We start from the raw sequence: 22,264 nt of genomic DNA on the forward strand, positions 1-22,264 counted from the left end.
TTTTTTTTTTTTTTTTTTTTTTTTTTTTTTTTTTTTTTTTTTTTTTTCTTTCCGTGTTGATTTTGAACCGGAGCCGGGGAAAATGGGAAACGGTGCTTCCGACAGAAGGGGAATCTCTCCATCACTGGTGTCGGGACGTGTGCCTGTGGTGCTAGAGGTTTAGAGAAATAGCCTGCCAGCTTTCGGAGTGGAAGGTAAGGGTGCCCGGGGCATTTCCATCTCCCATTCCCGGGGATTACGAGCGGAGAGCTTTTAGTTTGGGATTCCGGGGAGGAGGCGGCGGAGGAGGGGGACAGGCTGTTGCTGAAGGATAGAGAGAGGCAGCGCATCCAGCATGAGCCCGGCGTTCGGCTCAGCGCTGCAGCTGAAAAGTTAGCGAAGTCCGTTTGGCGACAGCTTTGCTTCCCGGAGAGCCATTTCCAGCGAGACCGAGAGAACCTGAGGTTTGTGCGCGATGGGGGCAATTTTATGGGGGGGATAGCAGGGGGTGGGGGGGAGATGTTAGGTTAATAGGAAGTTAAAATAAGAGAAGTCAGTGGGTCTTCTGCTGAGGAAAAAAAAAAATAAGTGGAGTGATGGCGCCGTCTATGTTCGGCTGAACTACGGTGTCACATAGAAAATCAGTTCAGGGAATATCCGTCCAAACTCAGCGCCCGTTCGCTTTTCAGCAGAGAGGGTTCCCCCTTTCTCGGCCGGGCAGCCCTGAGCTCTGCGGCCTCCCTTGAGCTTCAGCCGTCATGGGGAAGGGAGACCTTTCTAAATCGGGGTGCCTAGTCCTTGCAGCGAGCAGCTTGGCTCTCGCATTCAGCACTACTGCGAACTGCTGCCGGCACGCTCCGCTCGGGTGTGTGTGTAACGCACTGGGGGAATGGGGGGGATTCAGGCGATGCTGTTTCAGGGGCTCTGCACGAACAAACGCATAACTAAAATGAGGGCTATTCGATTATGATTCCTCATAGAAAACAGCCGAGCACTGCAGACGTCTCTATTTTTTCTAATACAAATACCACAGAGGATGAGAAAAGTCAGAGGCTTTTTCCTTTTCATATTAAAAAGCAAGCAAGCCCCCTTTTTGCTTTCCAGATTATAAAATTAATCCTTTTTCATGGGTGGAACTCCTAATTTAGACACTTATTGTCACATCAGCCTTCAACGCCTACACCATCCTGAATAACACTGCGCAGAACTGCATTGCCTGCAAAGTGCTTCAGCAAAGGGGAAATTGTTTCCAGAATTCCCTGTAAGTTTCTATTTTTTAAACCTCAAAAGCTGCACCAACCTTGTTTGGAGGAGGAGGACAGCGTTATTCACTGAGATGGATGCTCAGAATGAGAAAATCTGATCCTGTGGATAGAGCTGGCAGCAGCTCTGCTTTTCTTTTCTTTCTTTTTTTTTTTTTTTTTTTTTAAACCACAGCTATAAAGAGGGTCAGAGTTGGTGCTGCTTTGCCCACTTCAAGATTCTGAGTTTGAATTGCAATCTAGGAGATAGGAAAATCTCTTCAAGGGAGCTTAATCTGGTGATTTGCTGTGTGTTACGCAATGGGAGGCAGAAGATGCCTTGCTGTGTGGCGAGGAGATGAAATGTGAGGCACAGGCACACAGCACAACTCTGTGACCGTGTCTGTGTGTCTGTCTGTCTCTGTTCACAGAGCAGAAGGAGCTGCAGGCTAGAGTTGGGGATTGGCACCACTTCTGCTGCTCACCTTTGAAAGCAGATGAAAAGCTCCTTGTTTGTAAGGGATAAGCAACTTCTCAAAGGTTAATGCTGAAAACGTTCAGTCTAATTTGGGGGGGGATAACATTACTCAGGTAAAGATAACTGAGGTTCACTTTATTAACCTAGGCCACTGTTAGGAGAACAGTAGAGGCTTTAGCGCTTGACAGATGGAATAAAACAGCTTTATTTGGTGATGCTAGCAGGGTAAATGTAACATGCCTTTCATTACCAAAGCACACATCTGCAAAACACAGGGGCTCATCAGAGAGTATGAGATATTCAAGATATTCATGATGAGAGGACAGCAAGACGCCCAGCACAGGGCCATATGTGCAGAGGTCCTGTGTAGCACTGTGTAGAGCTAATGTGTGCAGACAGCAATATAGTGATGCATTTTGTATATCCTAAAAGGCTGTTAACACATTCAAATTGCTATCTGGAAATGCTGGCACAGCGTGGTGTCAGACCACCACCACTTTCATCTGTCTGTCTTTGCTGCTTTCTCTGATAGTCCCAACATTTTATTAATACATTTATCTCAATATTTCCTGCCTGGGAGTTCTTTTTATAGAGACCTCTGCGTACCAGGTGGCCACTGTGAATTCATGCAGGCATATGGGAGATAATGTTCCATCTGTAACAAATACTAATTTGTGCGTTTTTAAATTATGGCTGTAATTCCTCATAGTTACTTACCAGACTTAATAGAAAAAAAATATATAACAAGAGATGCTGCAGGTTTTCTTAATCTCCTCTGGTGAAATTCCGCATGTGCAGTCGCATGTGCACATGCATGAACACAGCAGGGCCACTTATTTACTTCTGGAAGAAATAAATAAACAAATTGCCCTGTTCTCAGCCAGTTGGGCGAGGCGTTGAGATTTTACCCAGCTTGAGCAGTTCTGGTCCACGCCATGATGATACCAGCATAGACAGGAGCGGACATTCCTATTAATAAACTAATAGATGCTTTCTTTTTTTTTTTTTTTTTTTTCTTTTTTTTTTTTTTTGTTTTTTTTTTTTTTTTTTTTTTTAAATTTGGCTGTAGAAGATTGGGCTGTGGCGATGCCACGTGATGGCGCTGTTCACACAGCAGCAACGCGATCCCTCGCGTTATAAAATAAAAATTACCTGCCCTTCTTTCTGAAGGGCTCTATCGGCAAGCCCGACAACAGCTGGCTCCAGTATTGGAAGGAGTTTGGTTTTCAATGCGGGAAGAATTCTACTTGCATTTTTATTTCATTTCATCTCCTGCAGGCCAAATGACATAGGATGAAGGCTGTTCGTAATTTGCTGATTTATATATTTTCCACCTATCTACTGGTTATGTTTGGATTTAATGCCGCCCAAGACTTCTGGTGTTCCACGCTGGTGAAGGGGGTCATTTATGGATCATATTCTGTAAGTGAAATGTTTCCTAAAAACTTCACAAACTGCACTTGGACGCTGGAAAATCCAGACCCAACCAAATATAGTATTTACCTGAAATTTTCCAAAAAGGACTTCAGCTGCTCCAACTTTTCCCTCTTGGCTTATCAGTTTGATCATTTTTCCCATGAAAAAATAAAGGATCTTTTAAAAAACAACCACTCCATAATGCAGCTCTGCGATTCCAAGAATGCTTTTGTATTTCTGCAGTATGATAAGAATTTTATTCAAATACGTCGCGTCTATCCCATCGATTTCCTAGGATTACACAAAAAGGAAGAAGACCAAAAATCCTTCTTTGAGTTTTTGGTGTTGAACAAGGTGAGCCCAAGCCAGTTTGGGTGCCATGTGTTATGCACTTGGTTGGAGAGCTGCTTGAAATCTGAGAATGGGAGAACTGAATCCTGTGGGATCATGTATACAAAATGCACCTGCCCTCAGCATTTGGGAGAATGGGGAATAGACGACCAGTCCCTGGTGTTGCTCAATAATGTGGTGCTGCCCCTCAACGAGCAGACGGAGGGCTGCCTGACCCAGGAGTTGCAAACCACTCAGGTCTGCAACCTCACCAGAGAAGCCAAGCGGCCTCCCAAGGAAGGTAGGTGCAACTGTGGGGGGAAGGGGGACGGAGGGGGGGTGACAATCCTATGCCCTGCTCCACGTTTCTCTCTGTGGTGCTCATATTTGTATGACTTGCTCTCCACTCCAAGGGCTGGAGATGATGTGCACTCCCTTAGGGCAGGGAGGGCTGCATTCTTATTTCAGAGCTGGCCAAGCCTTGGGCACATAGTTCTGCTGAGTACTGTTGGAAGTCCTCAAACACAGGTATGCTCAGTTGTCAGCCCTCTCTCACAGCAATGCCAGCAACCACACACCACCTCACTTGCGTACACTTCACTGCAACATCTCGCTGAGACCCTTGACTTTGGAAGAGAAACATTTCCAAAGGCATGCAGGCAAACTCTGTAAAATACCCAGTGATTCACCATGCTAAGTACTCCTAGTGCGAGCTGAGCCAGACTTCAGCAATGAAAAACTAAACCAAAAGCAAACGTTTTTCTCCAGGGCAAGCACTCTGTGATGCGTTGAGGTGCAGCACAAGGCTCGTTGATCTGCCAGGAGCCCTGCAAAGGGGCTGCAGGCTGCTGCAGTGCCCCTTTCCCAAGAGGCCTCAGCTAGAGGAGATGGAGGCTTTGCATCTGAGAGGGGGTGGGTGGATGTGTCAGTCCTGACAGCTGCTTCGTGTCCCCCTTGGAAAAGGTGGAATGGTGGGAAGGCAGGGATCCAGCAGTGAGTGGCAGCTCCTTGCCCTCCCCTCCCCTCACCCCTCCCCCCTTGCTGTGGCTTCCTGATGTTCTGGAGAAGTATGAAGGTGATTTTGGGAGGAACACTGGAGGAACACTGCAGGGAGATCAGAACGTAGGTTGAACCCAGAGAGGGGTGTCTGAACGTAGCCTTTGTACGTGCGGTCCTTCGGAGCAGTCGTACAGGGACGGAGCAGCCAGGGGGTCTCTGCCCCTGCGTCAAGGGATAAATCACCCAGCCCGGAGTGCTGCATTTTAATGCAGGAAGTGTTCCCACTCTCCTTGTTTTCTGCACAGCCACAAAGCTCCCAGTCTGCTGCGAGGCAGCGCCAAGCTCCCAGCCCCCCTCATAGAAGTGGCTTTGTGGAGGAATGTAACATTGACACGTTGTTAGGAGAGGATTTTCTTTAAGGGCAGCCAAGCCCCAGTGCTGTGGGAGAAGAAAAGCTGAACTTGCTCCAGCTGCCGCCGTGCCAGCGGGGCTGAGAGGGACAGGAGACACTTCTGGTGCCCCGCAGGTCTCTGCGAGCACCTCACAGCTCGGAGCGATCCGAAACGACGGGGAATCTCCGTTCCCGTCACCTCCCGGAGAGGCGGCGGGAACGGCATTTAGCGTCGCTTAGCGCTAATTAGAGCTAATTAGCCCCCGGGAGGCCGCGGAGCCCAGGGCGAGCAGCTCCCGCGGGGCACGGCGCGACCCAGGGATGAGGACCTGCCTTCGGGTCCCTGGGGAAGGGGACAGAGTGACAGCGCTGCCGGGTGCTGGGGCCCGTCAGACCTCCCGCAAAAATAGGCTGAATTCCAAAGCCTCTCATGTAAAACATCCATTTGCTGTCCTTAGCAGAGAGGACAGAGAACGCTTTAGGGCAAATGCTCTGTTTTTTTCTTGAATTCTCGAACATGTTGGCAACGCGTTTTCTTTCCAGTCTCTGTCACGTTTCAATTTTTGTCCCTACTTGCGGCTTTCCCTTGATACTTGGGTAAGCAGCATTGTTACAAAGAGCAGCAATTTTATTTTTCACTTGTTTAGCCCGGTATTTCAGTGTTTTGTGCGTGAGTGTGGCTGAGAATTTTAAAAATAATAGAATTGTTTCATTGTTTTATTTACTTATTTTAATGCTTTGGAAATTGTTCATTTGGTTATTACTGAAAGTAGTGGTCGGTTATCACACTGAGCCTCACAGTGCTTCTTGATAGCAATATACTCTTTGTCTTCCAGTTCAGTATTTGAAGCATTTTTTGCCTTTTTGGAATGTTAAAAACTCTGCAAGAGAGGTGTATTTGTTCATTTTCTGCAGATTGGTTCATATTTTTCAAGCAGATCTGTTTGTGTGAAGCTGGCTTGTAGTTCAGTTGGAGGCTTTATTGAGGGATCAAAATGTAGAATACTCCTACCACAGACATTATGCAATTCATCACTTGTGTCAGTAAACATTAGGCAAGAAATGGGAAATTTGCTTTTACGGATAATCTGGTTCAAGTTAGATCAGCATAGGTAGTAAAACCCAGGTGACCAATGGCAGAGAAGTGTTTCTTGTTGCTGAAATTCATAGTGGTGACAGAAAGTGCAGCTTTATTAGCATAGGTTGAGTTTTAACAACAGCAGTGGTTGTTTGTCACTGTGAGAGAGCTCTGGAGAGAGATTGCGTTTTAAGAATTTGTGAACTACTTTGAGGTTTGGTACTGACATTGCCTAGCAAGGGCTTCTGGAAGGGAATTGCAAAGACCTGACAGCTTTCTACAAGATTATGCATAACCTCCCATCCTTCAGATTTGCTTTCATCAAGCTTGACGATATGAAATGCAAAATCTTTTCCAAAAACTATTTCCAGCCCCTTTCAAGAGCCATGATGTAAATAGAGAATATTTAGATTAAAGCTTACTGGTCCTTTTATGAACCTCTGAAGAATTTTACAATTTTGAATATGATAAATGGCTTAGGAATATGGATGAAAGACAGTATTTTTCCTTTTCAAATATATGCAGCATTTTACAAAAGATGTGACAAGTACACAATGGATGATTGTGTTTCTAAAAGTGCTGAAGAGTGTTCAACAATTAAAGGAATTAGGTCAAAAAAGGAGGCTGTAACTATTTTTTTTTTTTTTTAATGGTTTGGAAATACGGAGTTTAATCACCATGTCTTCCATAGACAGATCATCTTTGGTGTCACTGATTAAAGCAATATTGAAAACCACCACATTTTCACTAAGACCTAGTTTCATTATATCTTGATGCTTTTCCGTAGCCTTACATCTGAGGTGCTTAGCATGGATCAAAGCACTGGCAAATAGATCTCAGTGAACACTCTGGCAGGGGCTCGAGTCTAAGGGCTTAGGGGAATTTGCCCTCTTGATCTGCAGTACTGTGATTGAAGTTTCTCATGAAGTTTTTGTCAATATGACGGGGCTCCATTCCAACTTCTATGGACCAGTAAACCTTTGCATGAAGTTATTCCATGTGAAGTTATACATAGTGATAATAAAAATGAAAAAAATATATATTTTCTAATTGTGACCACTACAAGGCAGAAATGTTATTGTGTAGTTGGGTTTCTTTATTTTAACTGCTGACTTAGAGAGAAGCTTTGTTCTGAAGTTTTCAATCGTAAAACAGTTAAAGTAATTAGCTTGTTCTCTTATATTCATCCAGAAGAAGAAAGGAAGAGGGATGGGGGAGATAGTCACATTAAGTTACATTATGGAATGTAGCATAGGTCTTCTTTGCTACAATTCGTAATGCTGCATGTCAGTATCTCAGCATGCAGCAGCTGCTGGAATTTGTTTGTTTGTCTATTTTCTGATTTCAGACCTTAAAACAACAGAGATCTCTCAAAATATTTACCACCAGTGTCCCTTTAAAACTATAATTTAGGATACATTGTTGCATAACAGCAAGCTGCAGATAGTTTTGTATATTTTCATGGTATATATGAATTTATTTTCATGCTGTTCCATGAATGCTTACCTCTTGTTGCACACACTGAAGATGAATTTCTAATTTTCACCACATAGTCCCCAGAGGCTAGTAGCTGGCTGGGTAGTTTGGACATCTCCTCTCAAAAAAATCATGCAACACGTTATAGCATGGTTCTATTAGAGAGTTTACACTGTTAAATCAGTGCAGAGTTTGTCTAGGAAGATCAAAAATTGCAAAATGGAGTCTAACATCTTTCCACGTCTACAGTTATATTTAAAAATATTTGACAAATAAATAAAAGCAACATTCATAAAATCCCAAATAAATAAATCTGTTTTACAAAATAGTGTAAAATAATTGACAGATTTGTAATAATTTGTATATACTTCTTCATGCAATAGGTCTTTTATATAAAACTTCAGAGTTCAAGGGGACAAAGGAGAATGAACTCTAATGCAAGGACAGGGTTGTTTTTTTTTTTTGCACGCCTTGTTCCCTGCTGAAAAAAAAGAAATGTTTCAAAATCTCCTGTGGATTCCAGTAGGCTTCATGTAATGCCCTTTTGGACTTAATGTGCTAAAAGAAAAAGATCACCCTAAACATTTATAATCTTTGTACAGATTTGGTTACTCTGGACTACTCACAAGAGAACACTTTATCAAAGCCATGACAGTTTGATTTCAGATCTTCGCTTTTTTTTTTACATGATGCACTTTACAAAATGCATCAATGATCAAAATCTCTTTTAAACAATAAGCCCTACCTTTGTCTTCAAGGATTATATGTTATTATCATTAATAATTGTATTTCAGTTGGCAGCGTATTGATCTGTTTTACTTCAGTAAACTGTGAAAGTTCTTGCTGTTTTGTTGTGAAATTTAGAACTTTGTGTGCAAGACTCATCAGTACTTCATATATAACTTCATATGTGTACTGAATTTAGGATACATAACCAATATCTTCAAAAAGAAATGTGCCTAGATAATAGCCATTGCAGTAGCTTTGTTTCCAGTTATTTAAAGGTTTTGTTAGTAAATACACTTCATTATGTATATCCATCTGAGTTGTAATTTCATTGATATTACAGATTGTATCAGTGTTTTGTTCAGGACTTCTCACACTGAGGGAATGGCATGTTATTTATTTTGGGAGGAAACATCAGTTTGCTGCAAGAGTGTGCTCTGCCTTCAGTGAGATCACAGGTGTGCTGTATGGATATGAACACTGGTTTTTCTTGGGCTCATTTCTTGCATAAAATATTGGTAACTTCAGTGAAACTTCAGAAGCTGCTTTGTAACTTTGGCTGGTATTTTTGTTCAACAAGCCACCATTTTTGCTTGTATTGAACCATTATGTAAACAAAATGGAGACCTGCTCTCAACTGGAGACAAAATGCTGTTAAATGTCTCCACTCTGAAGACCACAGTATCTAAATAGAAAACAGTGATAAAGAATGAGAAGATATAAAATGAAATTAAGTGTTGAGACTGAAGTCAGAGAATACATGAATTAGGAACATAATTCCAGAATTAGGAACAGCTCTTCCTGCGGGTTCTTGTGAATTCAGTAGCACTGAGTCATGTACCATCAAACATTTCAGACCAGTTAGGTATTATTTTTTTCCTTTGCCATACTGATAAGCTGCGCCATTTGTCCTCAGATACTTTTATCACACTTAGGTGGCCAGAGTACACAATGTCTTTGCATCATTTTAGGCCTTGTCCTTGCATGTCCTTTAGACTAATGTGTAAGTGTTCACCTGTACAACAGCCATTAACAGATGTTAATGGTGATTCTGTTTACATAGTGGTATTTCAGTTATTAGTCTTGGTGACATTACATGGAGTTACATTTTGACATAATGGAGGCACTGCATTTCTTACTCTGTAGTTTCCTATGCTTAAATGTGCTATAAATTCAGGTTATAGAGTGATTTTGTAGTATAGCATGTGTTCTTTTTAAAGAAATCTAGCCTCTTCTGTTCAGATCTATCCATATTGCTGTTTTGTTTAGTTTTCTTCTTGCAGAAGCATAGAAAAAATCTGCTTTGTGTGTTGGTATACACAGAGGAATTTTCAGAAGAGAATTTCTTTTTCTCTTCTTAGGGAATTAATTTTATGAAGTTTATTCAGTTGTGTTTTATCAAAGGATTCTAACTCAAAGTTGCAGTCTTCAAATTGAAGTTTAGCTGTTCATTTATAAATATGCAGTAATTGTAATAAAACAAAGGTCATTGCAGAATTCCATTGAGCATTATTTGCATTCACTGTTAACAAGAAATATAAAATACTCTTTAGGATAAAGAAAGTTGTACATGATATAAAGTACAAATTTACAAATTATGCACCATTGATTTATGAATATTTCAGAGTTTGAGCCCTTTCTTATGCTTGTTAAATTTCAAGAGGAAGAAAGTCAAAATTTTTCATAGCTGTTCTCAGTTTTGTTAATCTTGAAGAGAAGTTGCAAATAAAGTTTATATAAAATTACCTTTTTTTTTTTCTTTTTTTTTTTCTGATAGACTACCCAAGATCAGAATTAACAAAACCAATCTATGACAGTGTAAGAAACTAGTGTTATTACTTCACTCTGCAATGGCCAAATTACTGTCCTTACTCAAGACAAATTCTCAATGCTATAAACACATTTTCATCTAAGTAAAGATTAGATTAGAGCCCACAGAATACGTGTGAAAAAGTGATACAGTGTATTTTGTCTATCAGTTGAAAGTTATTTCATTAATTTTATCATTTTAGACATAGATTTTTTTTTGCTTTATTTTTGAAGCCATTCTTAACACTTAGTAGAGTGAAATACCACTATGAAAATGTGCTATTTTGTAGTTGCTTGATGCCTTTCTCTTTTAGCTGATAGTCTCTTCATGCATTTTGCTTCAGTTTCCTGTTTTCATTCTTCTTTATTATCTAAAGGTGAAGCAAGACATGATACAGTCAGATTAGCATTTATACATGTGCAACTGAAATTTAGAAGAAAGGTATTTTCAGTTACTTAGTTCAAATTTCAATTGTATCTCCCCCAAATCACAAGAACACAACCCAAAAAAAACAAAACAAAACAAAAACAAAAACAAAAAAAAACTTTGAATGCCACCCATGTTTTAGTAGTTCAATAGAAAATTGGTAACAGTGGAGAAATAATGAGTCATTGCTTCTTTGGCAATTTTCACCAATTCACTCTCAGTTATGTAAAAGAATTTGGGAGTTGGCTTTGGTTCCTAGCGTTCTTCAGGTACTTATTCCTCAGTTATCAGTTATGCAAAGACACCATTTGTTATATAATGATCTATAACTTTCAGCAGTAGCCGGTAGTTGTGTGCTATTAAGCATCCTTCAATGAAGGCTGATGTGGGGCATGAAGGATCAAGAGAGCAATTCTCTAGCTCTTAGTTGTGGAAAATGATAAACCAGATTTCCAACCTCACCTCTTCTCGCTATAGCTGGAAATACCTTTTATTAAAAGGGAATTTTTTCAGCCTTGCCTTCAACTGTGGTATATTACCTCAAATTGCTAGTGTCAATCTTAAACCACATTACTGCTGAGATGTCTCTGCCTTCACTCCTTTATCTTTGTTGAACTGTTTCAGCACAGCAACCAAACAAAAAACTATTTACCATTGTGGTGGTTTTGTTTTTTTTTTTTGTTTGTTTGTTTTTAATTTATTTGTTTTCATATTTGTTTGATTTTTGTTTGCTTTTTGGTTGGATAATCACAGTGTTGGGTGAGTGTGTTACAATAGCACAGTGGATCCTCCATCAGTATGAAAAGTGGAACAAGTAGCAGCAGGAAAGGAGCAGCTGTACTGATGAAGCCAGGTTTAGACTGGCTTAGGCCAAATAAGATTTTATCAAAAAGCAGTCAAAACATTTAACTCTTGCCCATTCTTTTGCATGTGTTAGCAGCCAGTTGCATCATACTGTATTTCTAAGCAGATATACCAGGTTCAGTTACTGTGTTGAGTGGATACCTAAAAATAGTGTAGATGATATGTGTTCACCCAAGGTTTCCTACTGACTACTGAAGAGTTGTGCAAATCGCTGTGAAAGTCTGCACAGAGTGTCCAGGGACAAGACTACAAAGCCTTTGGAACTCATTCCTGTAGTGCAGCTCGAAAGTGCTTAAATTACTGATTATATCAAGGAATTTAATTAATGTAATTTATTTATGTGAAAGAATAGTGTTGCATATCTTTCATGTAAAAATAATTTTTTTATTGAAAAAATTTTGGAAAATCTCAAATCTTAAGATTTCATGTAGAATCTTTCTTTGAATCATAAATTGTTCATTTTTTTCTAGCACATTTTTTCTTTTGTTTGCTTATCTAACCATTAATATATTCTTTGCAGTCCCTTCTATTACGTATACATAGAAAAGGTGAATTATCTGCAAAGCTGGGCACTTCAGCTTGAGCAGTAATGAGTTATGCTTTTATCCTTGGACATGTTTTGTTCATTCTATGGCATTAGCTGATATCTGCAGTGATTGGCACGCATACAGGTGCTTCATACTGGTAGATTTTAAGGTTGATGGATGTACTTCATACTGATAAAGAAAAGGAGGAAAAAGATACAGCACTGCAGGAGTAATATGAAACAAAGCCCAATCCAGCTGGTCTTGTCTGAACCAAATGTGTAGGAAACCCATGACACTGCAGAGAGCATCATGAAGGTTTGCTTTCCTTGGAGGGGAGAACAGCGCCAAGGCTGGGATATTAGCCAGTCCCAGCATCTAATGAAGTTGTGGGAGTTATGCATAGGGACATAGGGCTTCAGCTGATTATGCTATTATTTGGGTTCATAAATCCAATAGCTGTGAGGCTAAATGCTTGAAGGAGAATTACAATCAGAAAAAAAGTTAGATAATTAATTAAACATAATTGGAGCAAGACCTGGAACCTACACTTTCCTGTCTTACAATCAATGTTCAAATTATTACATGTCTGCTCTCTTTAGTCCAATAAACATTCAATTTATCCATGAAAATCAAGGCACTTTCAAATCTGGGAAAAATTAAGAATGTTTCTACTCCTTGACCAGACAAGACTTTTGAGAACCAGTGCCACTAAAGCCAGATTGCTTCAGATGCTTCATCTGGTATCAGGGTGATTAGGTCTAGGTTAGCTTATTAGTTTATAATAAGAGACTGTAATCTTTGGCTATGGTTCATGCAGAGCTCAGTTAAGTAGGTGTGGTCCAAGACCACCTTTTGGATTACGCCCTATGACTACATAAGTGGGACTGATTCTAGGAATTTTGCTACTTCTCAACAGCTAAGGGGGTGAATAGAAAGACCTTCAAGTGCATCTTGTCCGTGTTTCCACCGGAAAGCTGCCTGTTGGAAAGGGACCTTGGTGTACTGATGAACAGTTGGCTGAATATGAGCCAGCAGTGTGCCCACATGGCCAAGAAGGCCATTAACATCCTGGCTTGTATCAGGAATGGTGTGGTGAGCAGGGCTAGGGAAGTAATCCTGCTCCTGTACTTGGCATTGGTGAGGTCTCACCTTGAGTACTGTGTCCAGTTTCGGGCACATCAGTACAGACAGGACATTGAGGTGCTGGAGCAGGGCCAAAGAAGGGCAACAAGGCTTGTGAAGAGTTTGGAGAACATGCCCTACGAGGAGAGACTGAAGGAACTGGAACTGTTTAGTCTGGGGAAAAGGAAGTTGAGGGGAGACCTTACTGCTCTCTTCCAATATCTGAAAGGTGCTTACAACGAGAGCGGGGTTGGTCTCTCTGATGACAGGTGACAGGAGGAGGGGAAATGGTCTTAAGTTGTGCCAGGGTAAATTTAGGTTGGATATCAGGAAACACTTATTTACTGAAAGGGTTGTTAAGCACTGGAATAGGCTCCCCAGGGAGAAAGTCACCATCCCTGAAAGTGTTTAAAAACCATTTGAATGTGCTGCTCAGAAACATGATTTAGCAGAGGATTGTTAGGGTAGTATGGTTAGGTTGTGGTTGGACTCGGTGATCTTTAAGGACTTTTCCAACTTGAGAGACTCTATGATTCCATGATTCTATGTTGCTTATGGCTCTTAACACTAGTAGATGTGGGCTGCCCTTCGATGAGCATTTTGGAATTACCCATTTTGGATGGAGGCCTGATATGGTATGTATGTTTATTTTATTTCCTTCTGTACTTCACTTCCGCTCCCAATAGCATTGCTATGATGCCTTCTGGTGGCATTATGAGGATAAATATATCAAAGTTTATAGGTTGCTCAGTAAGCAGTATCATGCAAGTACTTAAAACATATAGATTATGCCATAAGTGCTAAACCTGGAAGATGTTCTTCTCACATCTGATGAAAATCAAATCCATATTTTCCTTAGTGTTTTCTGGTGCCTGACGTTCAAGTGGTTTTACTGATTATTTTATGGGTTAAATATATGAAGGGAATGAATGAATGAACCATATGTTTATCTCCTATCCCATGCTTTTAAGTTATGGATAATGGATTTTTGTCCTGGTTAAATCTAAAGTGCTGAAAAAAAAAAAATAAATAAATAAAAAAAAAAAAATTAAAGTTTTATTTTGAGACAACAGGTAAAGTAACTTTACAATAAAAGATTTTCTGCAATAAATAAGACATGAAGAGGAACACAAGCATGCCAGGAATGTAGCACCTAAATGATTTTCAGTGACTGTATTCATGCTTTTGTGTTCACATACACAGAATTAATCACATTGAATCAACAGGATTATTCATGTAAATTAGATTCAATTAAAAGTAGGTTTGCCAGTAAAGACTCTTAAATGAAAACGTGTATACTCTTTAATATATCCAGTCAATATTAGAACATCAAACAATTACTTTAATGTTATTTGGATTAATTTGATTCCAGATTAAGAAAACTAAGTTCTTTATGGTTAATATCAACTAGAACTGTAATGTGCTTTTGTAGTGTTACCATATATGCCCAATTTAACATCAATTGAAGTTTAATTTTCAGGAAAGGCAGCCAGATTTTTCAAAAGGAAATATAATTTGCAAGAATTCCATTTCACTCAGCAGCCTTCAATCTTGCACACTATCTTTATATATTTTACTAACTTACTTAAAGGATTACTGTGTTCGTTTATTGTCATTTCAGAATTTAGTTTTGCTATATTAGATGCCTGTGATTGCACTTTATTTTTCTAAGAATAGCCATTAGAAGTCACATTTTGAACATCTTGGATGTTTCACATTTCTTTCACTGCACTCCACTGATCAGTCCAAGAAACTAAAACTGAAATAGTTTCCTTAACTGGGCAGCAATGAATCTAACTTTACAGTTTCTTTTCCTCTTCAGTATTTCCAGCATTAAATTACAGTTATGTTTCATGTTCTCTTTCTCTTTTGGAAATGGCTTTATGCAGTATGTCCATCTGAAATCTACAATGGTTTCCCAAATCCTTTATGTTTTATAAACATCTTCAACAATTTCTCAAGACCTGGTGTTACATTCCAAATAAGACTATGGTTAAAAAAAAAAAAAAAAAAAAAAAAAAGCACATCTTACTGTCAAGACAAAACTTTGCTGCTAGTTTATTTGAAAACTTAACAGTCTAATAAGGCATTAGTCCACTACAAACTAGTACATTTGAAAAACAAGATGAATGATAATGCAAATAAATAGTTCACACACACCTCCTCTTTGCAGCCATTTTCTGTGCAGCTACCCTCACACTTTCAGTGCCCTCCTGTTCTGAAGTTTGTTGGCATCCATCTTAGAGTGGGTCTGTACAAGGAGCTACCAGTGTCCCAAGTTCTTCCCATGAAGAAATTTTATGGCTGGTCACTTTCCCTTCCCACAGTGGTCCACTTGGGGCTGTTTTTGTGTGTTTTGCAGCATGTTTTTAAATGTCATTCTGTGGTCTGTGGCTGTATGTTACTATACACAGGCTGTCTTACATAAGTTGGATGAATGCTCTTTGTTCTTGTTATACAAGAACTCAGTTTTTCCCACATCCTAGGTCTTCTTTGGCTGATCAGCTGTGTATTCTCATTGGGATCCTGAGTACCATTCTCAGCCTCTCATTAACCCTGCTGGTTCTGTGCTCTTCTGCACCTCATCCAGCATCTCCCCTTTGGAGGTTCTCATACCACGACAATGCTTTTCTCCACTGCATCATTATGTGGGTTAATAAGTACATCATTCTATACAAACCCGTACTCTGTGTTCCTACCATCTGTATTAAATATATGCTTATATAAAGTAAATGTTAAACAAATCAGGCAATAGCTGCCTGGTCATTAAAAAAGATTAAATCTCCGTGAAGAACAAGACAGGTTCAGACAACATTTGACATGTCCTGAGGCTTTCTACTGGCAGTTGCAGCTTACTTATTGAGATACAGAACTGCACTAAAAATCCTTTAGAATTAATCAGCAGGAATGGCACTGATTACCTTCACTGTATTTTTTTTTTTTTACTCCTTACTTTTTTAAATTTATTTTTTCTTTTTCATTCTTAAATATGTCCAGGAGCTTCCACAGAATTCATTACAAAATTCTGCATCTTACTTTCTGTTAGATGAAAAAAAGTAGTGTTGTGTCATTGACTTATATTCAACAAACAGTATCATTCTAGACCTATCTGGATAAAAACAGGAATCACTTTAGACACCATTGCCTGATGTTGGGTCATGACTGATAAAATTACAGGAGAAATAGATGCTTTTTATTTCTTGGTTTTTTTTCTGCATTTGCATTCATCTCTAAATGTTTCCCTTCACGAAACATTTTGAGTACATTATATGCATTTGAAGATGAAGCTGACAGGTATTTAAGGATGGCAAACACAGTCAGAGAATTTCTTCCTGACCAGGCTTTAAATTATCAAATATTGGAGGATTATGTTAATTGAACAATGAGCTATGGAGCACTATATTGCTGTGGCCCTAAAGGATGTAAACATTATAAAAAAAATATGACAAGATCGTCTTAACCACAGTATTTACAATTTGCTTAGATGGCATGAAGTGAAAAATGCAAAAGCCAGAGCACAGGACCTTTTGGTGATCAACAGAAACTTTAGCAATTTTTAGGTCTCAGAGGTTGGAAACCATATTTTTTCTTTATTCCTACGGATATATCTTACAGTTATGCTCTGATATATGGTGTCCAAGGAATCTTTACTTTCTATGGTTTATTTTCTATTGCACATATAGTTGGATCACAATATTTTTCTTTAAAGAGTTAAGTATTGAAGACTGCATGTTCAAAACAATTTTTTTTTGCATTAAAATTTTTGTGTATATGTTCATAAAAGCTATTCTTTTCAGTGATCCACTTGCCACTTTTAGGACTAAGAGAGATCTCAATTAAAATATAAAAATTATTTTGCTAGCAGCATAGAGAATCACAAAGCCTTTTCAACATGGGTCTTTATGACATGTCTGATATCAACCAAGGACTGAAAAGTCTTGTCCGGTCAGACTTTCCTCTCAGCTCAGTTATCCTTACAGCTTTTGAGCTTATGTTTCACAATTGTTTAGAATCTATGTAAATTTTCAGAGAGAAAGCTATCATTTAAAATTGATCTTTTTGGTAAATTAGGGACAATCACAGTGGTATGCTGAAAAGAAGTCTGTCTGGAGCTTTTCACAGTGAGAAAATTGGATTTAAAATCAGCTGAAAATATGAAACTTTTGAAAGTATTTGTGTCTATAGTATGCAATAATGATAAATAGGTAAATAAATGGAGATACACTGGAGATTTCTTGGGAAAGATACTGAAGGTGCTAAATGTTCTTTTCTAAAGAAAATTACTATTGCAATATGATAGCAAGATAGTGTCTGATGCTATGATATAATCAGGAGTCCTGCCATTTTAGGACAGGGATCCCTTTGGCGTGCATGCAAAAATCCCCTGGTATTCTCCTTTGTTCCTTTGGCAGATGCACACTGCTCATGGTAGTAGTGATGCACTGGCGAAGACACAAAGTGCTGTGTTGATCAGAGAATACATTATATGCATGCTAACTTGAAGGATGATCACACACTGTTTCTCTCATAAGGCAGACCCTCAGGCCACAAAGTCCATTTCAGAGTATTTGGAATTTATAACTTGTAGCTCTCTTTTAGAAATTGTCACATTGCCCTGACAAAGCTCACAGCGAAATACTGAGCAGGCTTTGCAACTTAGAGCATAAGGTGTATACATCCTTTAGTTTCCCTTGAAACTGAAATTGCTCTAAATATGTTTATTTGCTATTTTCCTCCCCTGGTCTCCCTGCAGTTTCTCTGGTCTCTTGGTTGTTACCTCTTTACATTAATCTTTCGGCTAAGCCTTCAGATTTCCCAGAAGCCTGCACTTTCACAGAACTCTAGTCTTATTAGTACTCTAAGCTTACAGTTTATCCCTTCTGGGACACAAAATAGGTGAAGTAAACAAACACAGAAGCTTTGTAGGAATTAAAAACAAAAATAACAAACCGAAACACAAAAAAACCATTAGCCTTTATTTCAGCTAGTCAGGGAAATGCACATGCTTGGACAAAAAAATAAAATCCTTGTATTTAATTCCCTTTGCCTTTTTTTTTGTTCCACTCCAGTCACACAACCCATTCAAGTTCGGGGTCTGTGAGAAGGCCTATAGTCCTAGCTTTACACCATGGGTGTCCAACCTTTTGGCTTGCCTGGGCTGAAGAGAAATTGTCTTGGGTCATATGTATGTAGGGCGCTTTGATACTAGTATCTCCTACTTATTTCCATGGCAACTACAACTACAGACACAGTCAGAAGAGTAACACTGTTCGATAGAGCAAAATCTCATCTACAAAACAGTTTTTCAGCATAATCACCACCAGCAAAGAACAAAAGCCTGCATGCCATACTCATTAAAACCTGCACCAGCAGAGATGACCCACGGTAGCTGTAACCACTACTGAAATGCACCACAGTTCAGTTTCCATAAACGTTCACAAGTGTTGATGAATGTCTGTGGCTCCTATGTTTTTTTCTGCGTGGAAGAATTCAGTTACACACTTTTGCTTCATACACACTTCCATGTCAGATAGCATTTTGCCAGACTAACCCTCTGCTGTCACCTGTCACACGGCAAAAACATGTAATGGCATATTGGTGGGAAGGTTCAACCTCTACTGCCATACCACCAGCATTTTTGGGCCAACGTCATAAAATAAGACGCATTACTTTTGGAGCAGTCTTCATAAAATATATAATATAATGTATGTAATTAACAAAATACATATACATGTTTTTTATTAAAATATATAAAAAAAAGCAACAAGATCGTAAAACTAGTGAGATATTTGACCTTGCTTTTGTGAAACTAATGCATCAGCCTAGATCATTGGCAGTGATCTAAATTCTTAGTTCTCAAGGTGTTCATCAGAGATTTTGGATGAAATTTTATTGTTCCCTGAAAACAGTTCTTCACAACTGTACATATTGTCAAAAAGCAACCACATTAATAAGGCGTGATTGTGAAGCAAGGAATATTTATTTCTGCTAAGAGAGAGCTTATAAAAGTCCACTAGAGAGACATGATCAGATTTTTGAGTTGGATATCTGACTACAACATTATACATCCCATTTGAAAATTTGCATGTCATATATTTATGTTGACTGAAATCGGAGTTGCAAATATACAAAACAAACTGATAATCTTTTGGGCAATCTATAAAGCTGTTCTCAAATTTCTTTATCAAAATGGAAAGCACAGGTGCGTATTTTTTTTTCAATTCTCAGGGCTGTGTTCACCTAATGTATCAAAATGCATACATTTTTTTGCTGTAACTTGAGTTAGCATTGCACTGTGCCCTCTTCTGCCCAGATAGGGTTAATACCATGCAGGTGTTTGGTTGATGCTGAGTGATGGTTGGGCGCCGCTCAGTGGGGAACAGCCTACGCTGTGGTGGGGCAGGGCAGAGATCGTGTTGTGTGCTGTGCCAGGCTGCATGCAGCCTGTGGGCTGCATGTTGGACATGCCTGTTTTTCCGTTAACTTTGCATATGATCTTTCTTCCTTATAAATTCTTTTCCAATCTGTTTCAGCCTTCAGAAGGCTGTGCCATTGGCTTCTTACTTCCTTCAGTGGTTTTGTACATAGAAAAGGTTTCATTCATAAGATGCGCGATGTTCTTTCCAGCTCTCTTCGTTTCTGCATATCTGCAGAAACACTATTGCTGTGATGATGGAGTATAGGTAGACAGCCAAACTGTAGAGGGTTAAATTAGGATGTGAATTTAGCATATGCATTGCCCAATACTCAGATATCCCTCAGTTAGGAAGTGCTCTAACCACCTGCATGGGCTTTCTAAGTTGCTTCTCCTGGCTCCATAAATCTTGCATTCATGAGCAAATGAAGTTTCCTGAGGCTATGTATGATCATGGACTAGTAACTCCCGCTCTTTAGGATACTTAAGTAAAACATTAGTTTTACTTAAACAAGGCATACTTATCTTTCAATAGCAGAAAGGCTTTAGATTTCATGTAGCCCTCTCTTATGTATATATAATACTGCCAAAAAAAATCCTGTATGTTTGGTTCCCAGCAGGACAGATGCCTTTCTGGCCCACAGCAAATGTGTGTGGTCACCTTGGTCCTCAGCCAGGCTGAAAGAGGAGAACAGTACACAGTCCTGGGAGCCTTTATTTTGACCTGTGGAAACAATAGATGGAGTCCTCTTGGTGGTGGAGTCACGGTCTCTGCAGTGCTCAAGAGGTGTCTGAATGAGGTGCTACAAGATATGCTTTAGTAACTTGTGGTAGTAATGGTGACAGGAGGACGGTTGGACTAGATGATCTTGTAGGTCCTTTCCAGCCTTGTGATTCTATGATTCAATGATTTAATTCTGCTCAATCTCCTTGGAGATGCTGAAGTAGGTATCTAGAAAGTACACAAATATTGTAAGTTAACCTACTAACCATGTAGATTCTCATGACATTGCTTATCAAGCTCTGCTTGCATTAGTATTTAATTTCTACTGACGTCAGTAGGAGTGAAAGGGAGAAGGTGAGCCAAGGATGTTTTCATTATTCTGTGGTGTTGGATTTGTGATGTTTTAAGCAGAACTACTAGGATAATATGTACTGTGTTACATGCACTCCCAAAAATGAAATTCTCAGTCTAGATCTATTTATAGAAAATATTCTTCTCTTTATATGTAATAGTAGTTACAAGTTAGATGCTTATGAGTGTAACAACAATACAATTTTTTTAGCCCATTGTATCTGTAATAGCATAAAAATATTTTAAATTGTCCCCTGGATTTTTATGGGAATGTCTCTATTTGCTCTGTGGATTATGGAATGTTAAATACTGTTAGGAGAAACTAATCCATGTGGGCTTGTCACCTCTGCCAAAGAAACAGATGGGCTGATGACCTTTTCAGGGCAATGTTAGATCTGTGTGCTTTTGAGTGGCAGTGATGCTGGGAGCGCTCATGCTCTCTCTGAGTTGCTTGCATTCAGTTAATCTTCACTTCCAACCAAATAATTTTAACAACCAATCATAGCATTATTTTACACTTTTTTTGGGGGTTGTGGGAAGAGGGGGTGAAACATTCAAAAATATGCTATAAATTAGTTCCTGACTTTGTATTCATCTCGTTTCTGGTAGATTTGCCACAGCAAAATTGTCCCAGGTGAACATCTAGAAGCATGAATTTTGAACTGTGGCCAGATATCGTATATAAATATCTTTGTCCACACAGGTGTCCTTTACAACCTTTGAGTGCTCATTTCAATTTTCCAGGGAGTTACATTTTTATGTACAGCATTCATCATTCACATGATAAGCACACTCACACGACATGCAGTTTTACTGCACAATTTTGCACTAAATTGATATACAAAGTCATGGTAATAAGGAGCCAATCAATGCCGTTTCACTGAAAAATGTGCAAGAGTCTCACAATTTTAATGTTTAAGCAAATTTTTTAATGACATTAAGCATTATCTTTATTTTTTTTTCTTTTAACTAAATTGGCAGAGACCAATTATTCCTTTATGTTAGTTTTAGACTAATTCATATATGTTTGCAGAAGTTGGTGGTGCATAGTCATCAAAAGCCAATTAATGCTTCTACTAGAAAATCTGATAAGTATATGGGAAGAGTAAGATTCTGGCTTGTGAGGTTAAAATTAACTATTTCAACATGAATAAAATAAATTAATAAAGCACCAGTGTTTAAGGATTGCTACTTTCTTTTTCTATTTAGAAAAAAAAAAAAGGTTGTTAACAGGTAACTTCGTTATTTGTTTATTATTATTTTGCTCTGAATGGAAAGAAAATAGTGGAGCTAGAAAAAGCTGTTGTGAAAGAATTCTGGAATGTATTGCCCAATGAAGCTAGAAGCTGTAATAGACTAGTGGGTGTTGGTTTTCTTTATTTATATTTATTTATTTATTATGAGTTAGTTTCCATAATTGAGGGCATTCCCTGAAAGATCATGTAAGCAAGGAGGCTGTGCTCATTGCCTGGTTATATTTTCCTTGGTGTGGTATTTTTCATAGCATGATGCAGGATTCAGATTTTGAACAGAGAGTCAGCAGTCTCAGAGGACCACAGCTCAAGATTTCCAACTTATCTTAGAATTGAAATAGTGGGTTATTTTGTTGTTGTTGTTGTTGTTTTTAATGTATAAATGCTTATTAAGATTTTGGAATTAATTCATATTTGAGAGTAGTTCACTGTGTTTGTGTAACCAGATGTAAAAATAAATTCAGAAGGTATCTTAATGCCAAAATGCTACCTTCTGACTGATTTACATGAATGAATTCCAAAATGAACTTTTCAAAATACTTAAAAAAGAATCACAGGGAAATTTCGATTTAAGATGACTTCTATATAACATTTAATCCCTGGCTCAGCATAAAACTTGTTAAATTACATTTTGTATTTCAGTCTGGTCTTTGGTTTG

At 38.8% G+C, this 22,264-nt stretch overlaps 1 protein-coding gene across 5 annotated transcripts in view; it reads left to right on the top strand.

Moving 5' to 3' along the window:
- Positions 1–80: 80 nt before the first annotated feature.
- The window catches only part of ADGRB3 (adhesion G protein-coupled receptor B3), a 449,865-nt gene continuing 427,681 nt past the window's right edge, over positions 81–22,264 (top strand). For 4 of the 5 annotated variants that reach the window (XM_042894107.1, XM_042894121.1, XM_042894129.1 and 1 more), the window contains exon 1: positions 2,889–3,745. In XM_042894107.1, coding sequence (XP_042750041.1) covers positions 2,992–3,745 — 754 coding nt within the window. In that variant the 5' untranslated portion in view covers positions 2,889–2,991. Of the gene's footprint in view, positions 195–2,888; positions 3,746–22,264 lie in introns of those variants that run through there. The other variant, XM_042894113.1, reaches the window with a different exon arrangement.

Source organism: Lagopus leucura, unplaced genomic scaffold (assembly GCF_019238085.1).
Source record: "Lagopus leucura isolate 7727_CA_CO unplaced genomic scaffold, USGS_WTPT01 Super-Scaffold_73, whole genome shotgun sequence".
NCBI classification, from domain to species: Eukaryota; Metazoa; Chordata; class Aves; order Galliformes; family Phasianidae; genus Lagopus; species Lagopus leucura.